The sequence below is a fragment of the Lagenorhynchus albirostris genome, chromosome 19 (genome assembly GCF_949774975.1).
Source record: "Lagenorhynchus albirostris chromosome 19, mLagAlb1.1, whole genome shotgun sequence".
NCBI lineage: Eukaryota > Metazoa > Chordata > Mammalia > Artiodactyla > Delphinidae > Lagenorhynchus > Lagenorhynchus albirostris.
In genome coordinates, this window is record NC_083113.1 from 4,715,635 (window position 1) to 4,729,000 (window position 13,366).

The 13,366-nt window shown below is 50.8% G+C and overlaps 1 protein-coding gene and 1 long non-coding RNA gene across 2 annotated transcripts in view; one reads left to right on the plus strand and one right to left on the minus strand.

Moving 5' to 3' along the window:
* Positions 1-8,224: 8,224 nt before the first annotated feature.
* LOC132509846 (uncharacterized) lies at positions 8,225-10,559 on the minus strand. Its single transcript, XR_009537143.1, has 2 exons — positions 10,450-10,559; positions 8,225-8,540 (listed from the first exon to the last, which is right to left on the minus strand). It is a non-coding gene; the product is annotated as an uncharacterized LOC132509846 (long non-coding RNA).
* The window catches only part of TMEM150B (transmembrane protein 150B), a 6,370-nt gene continuing 1,928 nt past the window's right edge, over positions 8,925-13,366 (plus strand). The window contains exons 1-6 of the mRNA XM_060131318.1: positions 8,925-9,211; positions 9,427-9,502; positions 9,966-10,025; positions 10,122-10,189; positions 10,385-10,512; positions 12,923-13,106. Coding sequence (XP_059987301.1) covers positions 9,435-9,502; positions 9,966-10,025; positions 10,122-10,189; positions 10,385-10,512; positions 12,923-13,106 — 508 coding nt within the window. The 5' untranslated portion in view covers positions 8,925-9,211; positions 9,427-9,434. The remainder of the gene's footprint in view (positions 9,212-9,426; positions 9,503-9,965; positions 10,026-10,121; positions 10,190-10,384; positions 10,513-12,922; positions 13,107-13,366) is intronic.

Here is a 13,366-nt window from a genome sequence, read left to right on the forward strand (position 1 = left end):
CTTGATATCGTGGTGATCATTTCACAGCGTATACATATATCAAAACATCATGGTGGGGTTTCCCTCGTGGCGCAGTGGTTGAGAGTCCGCCTGCCGATGCAGGGGACACGGGTTTGTGCCCTGGTCCGGGAAGATCCCACATGCCACGGAGCGGCTGGGCCCGTGAGCCACGGCCATTGAGCCTGCACGTCCGGAGCCTGTGCTCCGCAATGGGAGAGGCCAGCGTACCGCAAAAAAACCCACAAAAAAACCCATCATGGTGTACGCCTTAAATATACGTAGTTTTTGTTTGTCAGTCGTACCTCGATAAAGCTGGAAAAAAATAAATGGTTGGTGGGGAGTTGTCTCTCTGTTTTCATGTATTACTTGTGTAATAACAAAATGTATACAATAATAGAATAAAATATAAGTATTCATACTATGTTAATTTATACACATATTCCTATATCTATATATACATACCTATGCATATGCACACATGCATATACATAATTATCTATATATCTGTCTCTACCTATAGCATCATCATTATCCTGCTCAAAATTCTGCAACGGACTCATACCCTGGTAGCCAGCCCCCAAGAGGATCTTCACTCTGCACCCCACCCCCTTCCCCAGGATTCATGCCTTGTGTAGCTTCTTCCACACTGAACATGGCTGAGCTGTGTAACCAACAGGATATTGCAGAAAAGACGGCATGTCCATTGCTGTGTTATCAAAGACACCATCCTCTCTGGGATCACTCACTCCTCTGGGGGAGCTCAGCACTATGTCAAGAGGTCATGGCAACCACCTATGGAGACATCCACGAGGCAAGGGCAAGGAACTGAGGCCTCTTGCCAACAGCCAGAGAGGAACTGAATCTGACAATCATGTGAGTGACCACCCTGGAAACAGTCCTCCTGTCTCTACCAAGCTTTCATAGGATTATACCCCATCCACAGCTTGACAGCCATCTCAGGAGAAACTCCAAGCCAAAACCATCCAGCTAAGCCACTCCTGAATTCCTGACCCACAGAAACCACATGAGATGATAAATGTTTTTTGACGTCCTAAACTACAGGCAATGGATACACACCTAGATTAAAATGTGATGTCCTTACAATGGCCTCCATTCTTCCTCTGATTAATCACTTACTATTCTCCTCATTGCTCACTCTGTTATAGTCCCATTGGCTTCCTTGCTGGAAGCCGGAAGTCCCAACCATCTCCAGGTCTTTCCCTACTCTTCTCTCTGCCAGGAGAGCTCTGCCCACTGATACTCACAGGGTTCACTCTCTCACCTGCTCCAGGTCTTGGCTGCAACGTCACTTCCTCAGGAGACCTTCCCCAACAGCCCTGCCTGGAATCACCCACCCACCGCAGCCATCCCCCTACTCTGCTCTGTTGTTTTATGCCACCAGGTTTGAGGGAATTTGTTATAGCAGCCATAGGAAGCTAATAGATGGTTGATTAAGTGGACTGGATCAATGGGAAAGTGGATGATTGGATTGATGGATGGACTGTAGGATAAAGAGGAACAGAGAATTGATTGAACGGGTTAAAGAATGAAAGAACATATGGGTGGGTGAATGGATAGTTGAATGGATGGATGGAGCTTTGGAGAGCTGGAAGAATATCTGAAGAAATTATGGTTGGATAGATAGGCAAATGGGTGCATGAGTGGGTAAATAACTAGTTGGATAAATGCATAAAGGCAAGAACATATGCACAGATGAACGGGTGGTTTGGGTGGAAGTTTGGCTGGATATGGGTATTTGAGGAAGAAGCATGGTACACTGGAAAGAACCAGATTTTATTTTATTTTTTTTATTGGAGTATAATTGATTTACAATGTTGTGTTAGTTTCAGGTGTACAGCAAAGTGATTCCGTTTCACATATATAATCTTTTTCAGATTATTTTCCATTTTAGGTTATTATAAAATATTGAGTATAGTCCCCTGTGCTATACAGTAAGGTCCTTGTTTGTTATCGATTTTATAAACAGTAGTGTGTATATGTAACCAAAAGTTTGGTTTCTATTTCTGTGGGCCTATTTCTGTTGTATAAATAAGTTCATTTGTATCATTTTTTTTCGATTCCACATATAAGCGATATCATATGATATTTGTCTTTCTCTGGCTTACGTAGTATGATATTCTCTAAGTCCATCCATCCATGTTGCTGCAAATAGCTTTAGTTCATTCTTCTTTATGGCTGAGTAATATTCCATTGTGTATATGCACCACATCTTCTTTATCCACTCATCTGTTGATGAACATCTTGGTTGCTTCCATGTCTTGGCTATTGTAAATAGTGCTGCTATGAACATTGGGATGCATGTATCTTTTCAAATTATAATTCTCTCCAGATATATAGCCAGGAGTGGGATTGCAGGATCATATGATAGCTCTATTTTTAGTTTTTGAAGGAACCTCCATACTGTTCTCCATAGTGGCTGCACCAACTTACATTCCCACCAACTGTGTAGGAGGAAGAACCAGATTTTAGAACCAGACAAACCTTAGCTCTGACCCCAGCTCCCCACAGTGACGTTGGAAAGTATGGCAGCCAAAATGGATCCCCCTTCAATAAAGAACTTACTCAACTGTGAGGACTGCATTTGGCTGACAGCTCCCAGCTGCAGTACCTGCAACTATTATTTTTTTTGGATCGAGATTCTTTTTGGGCAGCCCCCAACCAATGACTTAGCATAGGGGTGGGGGCCGTGCTGGGGCCTGACCACTTCCACCCAATGTGGGACTCATCTAATGGCAATCTGTTTGTTTGTTTTTTTTCTTTAAATTGAGATAAAATTCAAGTAACACAGAATTCGTCACTTTAACCATTTTAAGGTGTATAATTCAGTGGCATTTGGTACGGCTGCACTCTTGTGCCACCATCACCCCTATCAAGTTCCAAAACATTTTCACCATCCAGAAAGGAAGTGATTAAGCAATCACTCCCCACCCGTCTGGCAACCACCAACCTACTTTCTGTTCCTATGGATTTGTCCGCCGTGCATCTTTGCTCTGCATCTCCCCGTTGGGCTGAGCTGAGTTGCATGGTCTCAAGCTCTTCCTAAATATACCTTCCTTCCCCGCTTTCCTTTTACAGGTGGCAGACTGACTCCCCTGCCTACTCCTCTTCTCCCTCCCCTCTACCTTTCACTGGTGTCCCCACCAATAAATCTCTTGCATTGCTAACGCCACAGCAGCATTTGCCTTCTGGAGGACCCAGGGACACAGCAAGCCTCTTGCTCTGAGCTCGAGCTCCCTACCCTACAGAGTTGCACAACTTCTCAGGGTTGCAGGAGGCTCTGCAGAAGTTCTTTTTTAAAAAAAAAAAAAAATTTATTTATTTATTTGTATCTTTATCTTATAAATTTATTTATATTTATTTATTTCTGGCTGCTTTGCATCTTTGCTGCACGTGGGCTTTCTCTAGTTGTGGCGAGCAGGGGCTACACTTCAACGTGGTGCACGGGCTTCTCATTGCGGTGGCTTCTCTTGTTGCCGAGCACAGGCTCTAGGTGCGTGAGCTTCAGTAGTTGTGGCTCGCGGGCTCAGTAGTTGTGGTGCACAGGCTTAGTGGCTCCACGGCATGTGGAATCTTCCCACACCAGGGATCAAACCCCTGTCCCCTGCATTGGCAGGTGGATTCTTAACCACTGTGCCACCAGGGAAGTCCCGCTCTGCAGAAGTTCTGAACACAACCCGGAGGACCCCACAACGTGAATACCTACCTTTATGCAGCATTCACCATGTGCCAGGCACTGTTTTAAGTCCTTGCGTGGACTCACTCCTAAACCCCATGACACAGGCACCATCATGATCCTTGCTTTTACAGCTGAGAAAACAGAGATCCCTAGAGGCCTTCATCCCCTACCCGGGCAGGTTCCCTTTTCTGGGGAAAACGATTCCCACCACCAAGCAGAAGCAGTTTCCTAAGAATGAAACTACAATATCATCTCACCCAGAGGAAGACCATGGCCTCTTCCCCTCAGCTGAGCCAGGATAGCAGCCTGTTTCTGGAAGGATCCGGAAGATTCCAGGCCCCCAGCCTGCAAGTGGACAGTGGGAGGAGCCTGATTCCCAAATTGAACGTAGCCCACCAGGCTGGAGTCCCCCTTCCCCCAGTCGTCTCAGGGATGTCCTGAGGATATCAAACAGCCACCAGAGGGACACCAGTAAGCCTAGCCTTTGCACCAATGCAGGAAGGTGGGTACCAAGGCCCAGGGCAGGGCAGGGGGAAGTCTTGCCTCGGGGCACCTGGGAGTTGGCATCTTTACTTCCTTTTGAAAGAGGAGCAGGAATCAGACAGGCATAAGCACAGCTGGGGCAAGGTGGGGGACACACTTTCCCTGGCAGAGTGAGCAGCAGGTAGCATCCAGCCCTCCCTCCCCTGGGCTCCTTCAGGGCTCTAGGGCACACATCCCCTGTACACACGGACCCCCTTCGAGGACAGCGGCTGGGTCAGAGCAGTCCTGGGAACCCAGGTACCTCAGGGAAATGTTGACTGAATGAAGGAAGGAAGGATTCGGGAGGAAGATGCTGAGCCATGGCTGAGACAGGGGTCTCTAAGAAACGGAAGGAGGGCACTGGTGGGTGGGGGAGAGGGGTGAGAACTTGCTAGAGCTCCACTCCACCAGGGCAGTTTTCGTCTGCTTGCTCACGGCTGTATCTCCAGCGTCTAGAACAGTGCCTGGCACACAGTGGGTTCTCAGTCAATATCTGCTAAATGGCAAACAAAACAAAACAAAATTCCAGGAGCTCTGATTCCCCCTCCTGCCACTGGCAGCTAAACTAAGGAAGCGTCCTGCATTGAGCTATAGCCACGTGCCAGGCACCCATCAAAGGCGGACCACGCGTTCTGTTTTCACTCGATTCTGAGCATGAACACTCAGATAAAGGCAACAGGAACAGCAGCTACCTCTTGGAAACACACAGGTGTCAGGGAATTTTCTGGCGGTCCAGTGATTAGTACTCTGTGCTCTCACTGCCGAGGGCCCGGGTTCAATCCTCGGTTGGGGAGCTAAGATCCCACAAGCCACACGGCGCGGCCAAAAAAAAAGAAACGCACACGTGTCAGACATGCTCTCCGCAATTCCACACTGCTAGTTATTCTTATCTCCATTTCACAGATGAGGAAGCCCTTGGGGCAGGTCACACCGCCGGCAAGAGGTGGAGGCGGAGACCCAAACCCAGGCAGTCAGACTCCCAAATGGTACGATGTGCCCCATTTTACAGACTGAGGAAACTGAGACACCCCCCCACCCACCCAAGGGCCCTGTGGGAGCAGAATAACACCCCCGCCCAAGATATCTATATCTTCATCTCCAGGACATGTGTTGGCGGTAGTTACATGGTGAAAGGGACTTTGCAGATTAAATTAAGGGTCTTGAGATGGGGAGATTCTCCTGGATTATGTGGGTGAGCCCAACGTAATCGCAGAGCTCTTACAAACGAAGGAGGGGTCACTATCAGAATCAGAGAAGCAGAGAAGGGGGTGTCATGACAGAAGCACCTCCCACCATGCAAAGGGAGGTAGAGGCCATGAGCCAAGGGATGCAGGCACCTCTAGAAGCTGGAAAAGACGAGGAGGAAATGGATTCTCCCATGGAGCCTCCAGAAGGACCGCAGCCCTGCCCACACCTTGATTTCAGCACATAAGACCCATTTTGGACTTCTAACCGCCAGAAACAGAAGCTAATAAATTTGTGTTGTCTTAAACCACTAAGTCTGTAGTACTTTGTTACAGCAGCTGTAGGACACTCCACAGGCACCCAGCTCTTAAATGGCAGAGGCGGGATTCGAACTCAAGTTTTGCCAAGTTGAAAGCTCTGGATCTTCTCGGGTATCACTTAGATGTGTGAAGTTTGGAATTATTCCAGATGCTTTTTCCTCAGGATCGCCGGGCTCTGTGTGTCTCTGTGTGTCTCTGTGTGTGTGTGTGTGTGTGTGTGTGTGTGTGTGTTGGGGTGGGGCGGGGAGCATGTAGGAGTGAGTCAAGAAACCAGGAATTTGGGAATTCCCTGGTGGTCCAGTGGTTAGGACTCCGAGCTTCCACTACCAAGGGCACGGGTTCGATCCCTGGTCGGGGAACTAAGACCCTACAAGCATGTGGCCAAAAAAAGAAAAGAAAAAGAAAGAAAGAAAGAAAACGAAACCAGGAATTCTACTTTCATGAGGATTAGAGAATCTGGTCCATAATTACGGCAATGACACCTTAGGGCTGCCATGAGAATTAGTGAGTTAACCCATATGGAGCACATAGGGCAGTGCCTGACATGTAAGATGGGGTAACAGTTACTATCATTATATCTTTTTCATGTCTACACACCACCAGCATCAGCTCCTCTCAGTCTTCTCTGCTCAAGAACCTTCCATGGCTCCCCAGTACCCTCAGGATAACATCCAAGACCTTTATGGCAGTTGAGAGCTTTGGGTCCCGGCTCATTTCTCCTAGTGGACCCCACAGTCTGTAACCCAGCAGACTGCCTACTAAGGAATGTCGCTCTCCACTTGGCTCTACAAGGATTGAGTCATTAGTCACTGGAGTTACTCACTTTCGACACACCCTGAAGGGTGTTCAAGGCAGGGATCTGGAATGAGGCACTCTGTGCTCTGGGAAAGCTGGCAGAACAGGCCTTCAGAGAGTTAGATATTTTCAGGAGAAGATTTTATGAACCCAATTTCTTACATCTTCTCGTACTTAGAAAAGCACTAAAGTCATTAACTAAGGTATCTGTTCCTCGTGAGTAGCAGCAACTTTCTACAGAGATGTGTGCTTGACGGCATGTACGCATTCCCCAAAATCACATAGATGCTGATATCGGAGCAGTTCCTCAGAGCTCTCTGAGAGGCTGTTTGGTGGGCCACAGTCCTCAGTATGTCCCCAAATAAAACTGAAACTCACAGCTCTCAGGTTGTGCATTTCTATTTTAGTCGACAAAACAAAGGCACTCAGCCCTCAGGTGCCTGGTTTCAGGAACCGTCTGGACTCTGCTGAGAAGGCCTTGCTGCAGCCTGCATGTATCCTCTAAGTGTGGCTCATCAGACTTTCCTAAACGTCCCCCGCAACCAAACGCACACTGGCCACCATTGCTACTTAGCCACTTCCTCTTCTGGGGCCCCCCATGCACTGTGCTACCTTCACTGGAACATCTTGTTTTCTCATTATGGATCCGTGTGTGTCTGCCCGCCAGGCTGGGAACCCACTGAAGGCAGAGATCTTATTCCTGATTGATCGCTGGGCCTCCTCCTTCAAGAAATATTCATAGTGTCTGTCTGTCTGTTTCTCTGCTTTTTTTTTTTTTAACTCACAAGGAACCTGAGAGCTGAAGGTCCTAGTTGCTGGGGCACAGGAAATCCTGCAGCACAGAGGAGGAGAAAAGTGGGTCTCAGACCCTTGAGCCCCCAGATAGCTGGCATTGATGGAATATTACTTAGTCATGAAAAGGCAGGAAGCACTGCCTACTACAACACGGATGAACCTCAAAAACATCATGCTCAGTGAGAGAAGCCAGACATGAAAAGGCACATATTGTATGATTCCATTGATATGAAATGTCCAGAATAGGAAAATCTATATATGGAGAAAGCAGTTTGGTTGTGGCCAGGGGCTGGGGGAGGAGGGAATTGGGAGTGCCTGCTTAATAGGTACGAGGTTTCCTTCTGGGGTGATGAAAAAGCTCTGGAACTTAGATAGAGGTGGTGGTTGCACAACATTGTGAATATGTTAAATGCCCCTGAATTGTATAATTTTAAATGGTTAGGGACTTCCCTGGTGGTCCAGTGGTTAGGACTCGCGCTCTCACTGCAGGGGCCCGGGGTTCACTCCCCTGGTTGGGGAACTAGGATCCCACAAGCCACATGGCACAGCAAAAAATAAATAAAATAAAATAATAAAATTAAATGGTTAATCTTATGTTATGTGAATTTTACTTCAATTACAAAAAAAGAGGGGGATTCCCTGGTGGCGCAGTGGTTAAGAATCCGCCTGCCAATGCAGGGAACACGGGTTCGAGCCCTGGTCCGGGAAGATCCCACATGCTGCGGAGCAACTAAGCCCGTGCACCACAACTACTGAGCCTGAGCTCTAGAGCCCGCAAGCCACAACTACTGAAGCCCGCATGCCTAGAGCCCGTGCTCCGCAATGAAGGGTAGCCCCTGCTCACTGCAACTAGAGAAAGCCCACACACAGCAACGAGGACCCAATGCAGCCAAATAAATAAATAGATAGATAGATAGATAAATAAATTTATTAAAAACAAAGAGATGGGGAGCTGAGGGAGGAGGGGCTGGAACTTCCGGGTCTGAGGGAGGAGGGGCTGGGGCCTGGACTCCTGGGTCCTGGGGCAGCAGGAGGGGGCCTAGGACACAAACACCTGAGTACCAAGAGGGGAGGAAGCCAGGAAGTTGAGGCTTGTTCTGCCGGAGAGAGAAGAAAACGGTCCAGGTAGAGGAAGCAGTCGCTTTCTGGGAGGGAGGTTTCTCCGATGGAGATGTCATCACTAAGATCGCCCTTCCCACTCAGGCCCGGCCTGTGGGGAACTCCAGCTTGACAGAGAGGAAGGGAGAGGGGAAAGCCAGTGGCGGGAGGAGGAAGGGTCACCAGGGTCCCACACCCGACTGCCTCAGGACAGAAACTACACTCAGAAGGGCAGGCACCTGCAGGTCTGGATTCTCCGTCCCCAAGGAGGTAACAGCTGGGAGGATGGACCTCAGGGGCTAGAAACAATTGCATGAGTTCTGGAAGGGACTGGAGGCCTGGACTTCTGGGTCCCCAAGGGAGGAAGGGTGGAGAGAGCTAGAGGCTCAGATTTCTGGGTCTTGAGGAGGACAAGGGCTGGGAGTTTGAACATTGAAGCTATAAAGTGGGAGGAAGGAAGCTAGGGGTCCCTGGAAGCTAAGGTGCTGCCTGCTCGGTTCTGAGACCGGAAGTGGCAGTTTGGGGTTGAGGTCCTGAAGAGTGTGGAGGTCATATTCTTGGCCTGACAGTGTCTTTGGCTCTGCTGGAACGCCGACAGTCCCACCCAGCCATGTTCCCCAAACCTCTCACGCAGCGCCAGTCCCAGGGTGGAGAGAGGCAGAGGGAGCCCGGACAGGAGAGCATGGGGGGGAGTCCAGAAGCTGGAAGTGCAGGGAGGGGCTGGGAGAGTCTCAGAACCTGGGTGGGAGCAGGACAGCTAAGAGAAACTAGGAGATCAGGACAAAGGACTACGCAAAAGGTAGGGAATGTTTCCCAAGCAGACAGCTGGCTCATTAGAGCGGACCTTTGCCCATTACTTATGCCTGGGAGCCAATGGAGGCCTCAGGGGCGGTGGCCACAATATGACACACCTGTACCCTTAGGGCTGGTTGCTCACCCGAGAGAGACAGAGAGATAAAGTCTCGAGACAGAGATAAAGTCGTGACCTCAGTCCCTGCCCCTTTCTCCCCGCAGACCCCAGCATGTGGGGATACCTGTCCCTGCTGCCTGCCTTCCTGGCATTCTGGGCTACTGCTGGCATCTGGACCGTGTGAGTGTTAGAGGCAGGTTGGACCCCTGGGTCTGAGGGAGGAGGGGCTGGGGGCCTGGACTCCTGGGTCTGAGGGGGGAGGGGCTGGGGGCCCGGACCCCTGGGTCTGAGGGGGGAGGGGCTGGGGCCCTGGGCCCCTGGGTCTGAGGGGGGAGGGGCTGGGGGCCCGGACCCCTGGGTCTGAGGGGGGAGGGGCTGGGGGCCCGGACCCCTGGGTCTGAGGGGGGAGGGGCTGGGGCCCTGGGCCCCTGGGTCTGAGGGGGGAGGGGCTGGGGGCCCGGACCCCTGGGTCTGAGGGGGGAGGGGCTGGGGGCCCGGACCCCTGGGTCTGAGGGGGGAGGGGCTGGGGCCCTGGGCCCCTGGGTCTGAGGGAGGGGGAGCTAGAAGTCCGGTTTCTGCGCGTAACAGAAAGAAAAGTTTCGTCGAACTCCCTGTACTCTCTTTGATGTCTCCTCGACTTCAGTTTTTCGCTTGCTGTGGCCAACAAGGCTGTGAACCTCACTGAAGGCTTCCCCTATATCAGGTAGTTATGGTGCTTGGGGTTGGGGGGGGTCTGGAGGGAGGAAAGAAGGGGGTCCTGGTTCTGAGGAGCTACAGGATGACCCTTTATCTCCCCCAGTCGATGTGGAAATAGCCCCCCTCAGAGCTGCATCTTCAGCCAGGTGCTCAACTTGGGAGCTGCTTTGGGTAAATACTCCCGCGCACACTTCGTTCGGTGCTAGCCCCACCCAGCCAAGAGGGCCCCGGCACCCAGCCTCCTCCTCCCCCAAATCCAGGAGCTGGGCACTCACTCCAGGACCCACAGTCTCTTCCACCCCACCCCCCACCCCCTACCCAGGAGTCTGGGACTCGGGCCTCCCGCCCACTTCCCTCTCCTCCCAGCCGCCTGGACCTGCATTCTCCGTTACCACCAGCTTCGGGACTGGGGGGTCGGAAAGTGGCCTAACCAGCTGATCCTGTGGACGGGGCTCCTCTGCACCTTGGGCACCTCCATAGTGGGCAATTTTCAGGTGAGACGCAGCAGGTCAGCCCAGGTTCTTGCCCGCCCGAGTCTGGGACTACAACTCCCAGCATCTCTGGGACGCTGGCTTCTGGTTTGGGGGGCTGGTCCCCGCACGGGCTCCTGGGACTTGTATTTCTCTTGTGGCTCTCGGGCCGTGGAGGGAGGACGTTATGGTCTCTAGATAGAGGCCTCGTGGGAGGCTCTTTGTAATCATTCCGTTAACCCCTAGGAGTTTGGGGTAATTCACTGCCATAGCCCCATTTAATAATAAAATTTCTCAGTTCATGGGCTTCCCTGGTGGCGCAGTGGTTGAGAGTCCGCCTGCCGATACAGGGGACACGGGTTCGTGCCCCGGTCCGGCAAGATCCCACGTGCCGCAGAGCGGCTGGGCCCGTGAGCCATGGCAGCTGAGCCTGCGCGTCGGGAGCCTGTGCTCCGCAACGGGAGAGGCCACAACAGTGAGAGGCCCGCGTACCGCAAAAAAAAAAAAAAAAAAAACTTTCTCAGTTCACTCCCCCTCCCGCCCCCCACCCCGCACCGCGCAGCTTGGCTGAATCCTATTTCCCCAACTAGGGATCGAACCGGGGCCCTGGGGAGTGAAAGCGCGGAGTCCTAATTACTGGACCGCGGGGGAATTCCCCACTTATTCTTAATGTTTGCCATATCGATGGAGTATTCTCTCTGTAGAAGGCACTAGCTTTATACGTTGTGCAGGGTTATTTTAACCCATCTCCACAAGAACTCCAGGGAGGTCCTTCTTGGTCAAATCCCACGGAGATATTTCTTTATCAGCTGGTTCCTGGTGGTCAGAGATGAACCCAGATTCGTAGACTCTAGAAGCCCACATTCTTAGCCACAAAGCTCAGTAGATATTTGTAGAATAAATAAATGGATTAGTAATAGGAGAAATCTTATTGATTTATTTTATCATTTTATTTTTTATCTATTTGTTTTTCAGTATGATGTCTGATTCCAAACCTCTCCAGCCAAAAGGCCGTGGAAGCCGCAGGGTGTTTAGACAAGAGGCTGCCTCCAACTTAACAAAAATTCCCCATGACATTTGCATAGCAAATCATTCACTTATCATGTATTCCTGTGTTCATTAACCTTTTTTCTTTAATTTTTTCCTTTAATTATTATATCCCCCCCGCAGAAGCTTTTTTTTTTTTTTTTTTTTGCTGCTCCCTGCCTCATGTGGGATCTTAGTTCCGGATCAGGGATCCAACCCGAGCACCCTGCGGTGGAAGCCTGGAGTCCTCACCAATGGACTGCCAGGGAAGTCCCCAGAAGACTTTTTTAGACATTTTCTCCTAATCATCCTTTCCCTCCATGAAGATTTTATTTTTTCCCTAATATTTATTTATTTGGTTGCGTGGGGTCTTAGTTGCAGCAGGGAGACTCCTTAGTTGCAGCACGCGGGCTCCTTAGTTGTGGGCTGTGGCCTCCTTAGTCGTGGCTTGCCGGCTCCTTAGCTGTGGCATGCAAACTCTTTGTGGCGGCATGCATGTGGGATCTAGTTCCCTGACCAGGAACTGAACCCAGGCCCTTTGCATTGGGAGCGCAGAGTCTTATCCACTGCGCCACCAGGAAGGTCCCCCCACCCCACCCCACCCCCGCCATGGAGTTTTTAATATGAAAACATTTTAATATAATACATACTATATCTGTAAGCCAGAAACATGTAATGTAACATGTAACATTTAATATTTTTTCACCCTCCAAGAACCAATTTTTACCCCCTTGGTGGCAACAATCTGCTCTCTTCCACCCAGGTTGAGAATGAAGGATTTATTCCACTAATATTTTATGAGGCTTGGGCTTCCCTGGTGGCGCAGTGGTTAAGAATCTGCCTGCCAATGCAGGGGACACAGGTTCAAGCCCTGGTCCAGGAAGATCCCACATGTAGCGGAGCAACTAAGCCCATGCGCCACAACCCACGCCTGCGCTCTAGAGCCCGTGAGCCAAAACTACTGAGCCTGCGTGCCACAACTACTGAAGCCCGCGCGCCTAGAGCCTGCACTCCACAACAAGAGAAGCCACCGCAATGAGAAGCCCACATGCCACATGAAGAGTAGCCCCTGCTCACTGCAACTAGAGAAAGCCCGTGCGCAGCAACGAAACCCAATGCAGCCAAAAATAGATAAATAAAATAATTAAAAATTTTTTTTTACCAGGCTCTACTATGTGCCAGGCCTTGCTTTAGGGATGGAGGCCCCAGCAGTGAACAGCAGGTTTAAATAAATGCCTGGCCTCATGGAGCTGTCAATAGCCAATGCACCTAATCAATCAGCCATTCGCCGGGTATGGCAGCTTTCAAGCACAGTCCGTGGAGTTGGTCCTGGTGCCTCCCCGCACGGCATCGTGGCCCTCTCCCTCCCACAGGTCTGCCCCTCAACTCTGCTCCCTTCCTCTCCCAGGAAAAGAACCAGCGGGCCACGCACCTAATGGGGGCCTTCCTCGCCTTCTTTGTGGGAATATTCTACTTCTGGCTGCAGCTCCTTGTCTTCTGGAGGGTGAAGAGCCTGCCCCAGCCCGGGGCTCCCTGGATCGGGCCACTCCGTCTGCTCCTCTGCAGCATTTGCACCATCCTCACGGTGGCCAGTATCCTTCCTGGGGCCGGGGACAGGTGTTGGGGGTACGTCTTCATTGGGGTGGGTCTGCTGTGTGCTCTGGAGGGTGCCCCTTCCTTTCTCAGCCTCGGTCTCCGTGCAGGATTATAGTGGTGTTGTCACCGAGTCCCGGCTCTGGGGTCACGCTGCCTCCACATGCTAGTTGGGGGAGGAGGGGGAACTCTTCTGGTTTCTTAACTTCTCAGTGCCTCAGTTTCCTCATCTATCAAATGTGGATAATAATAAGGAATG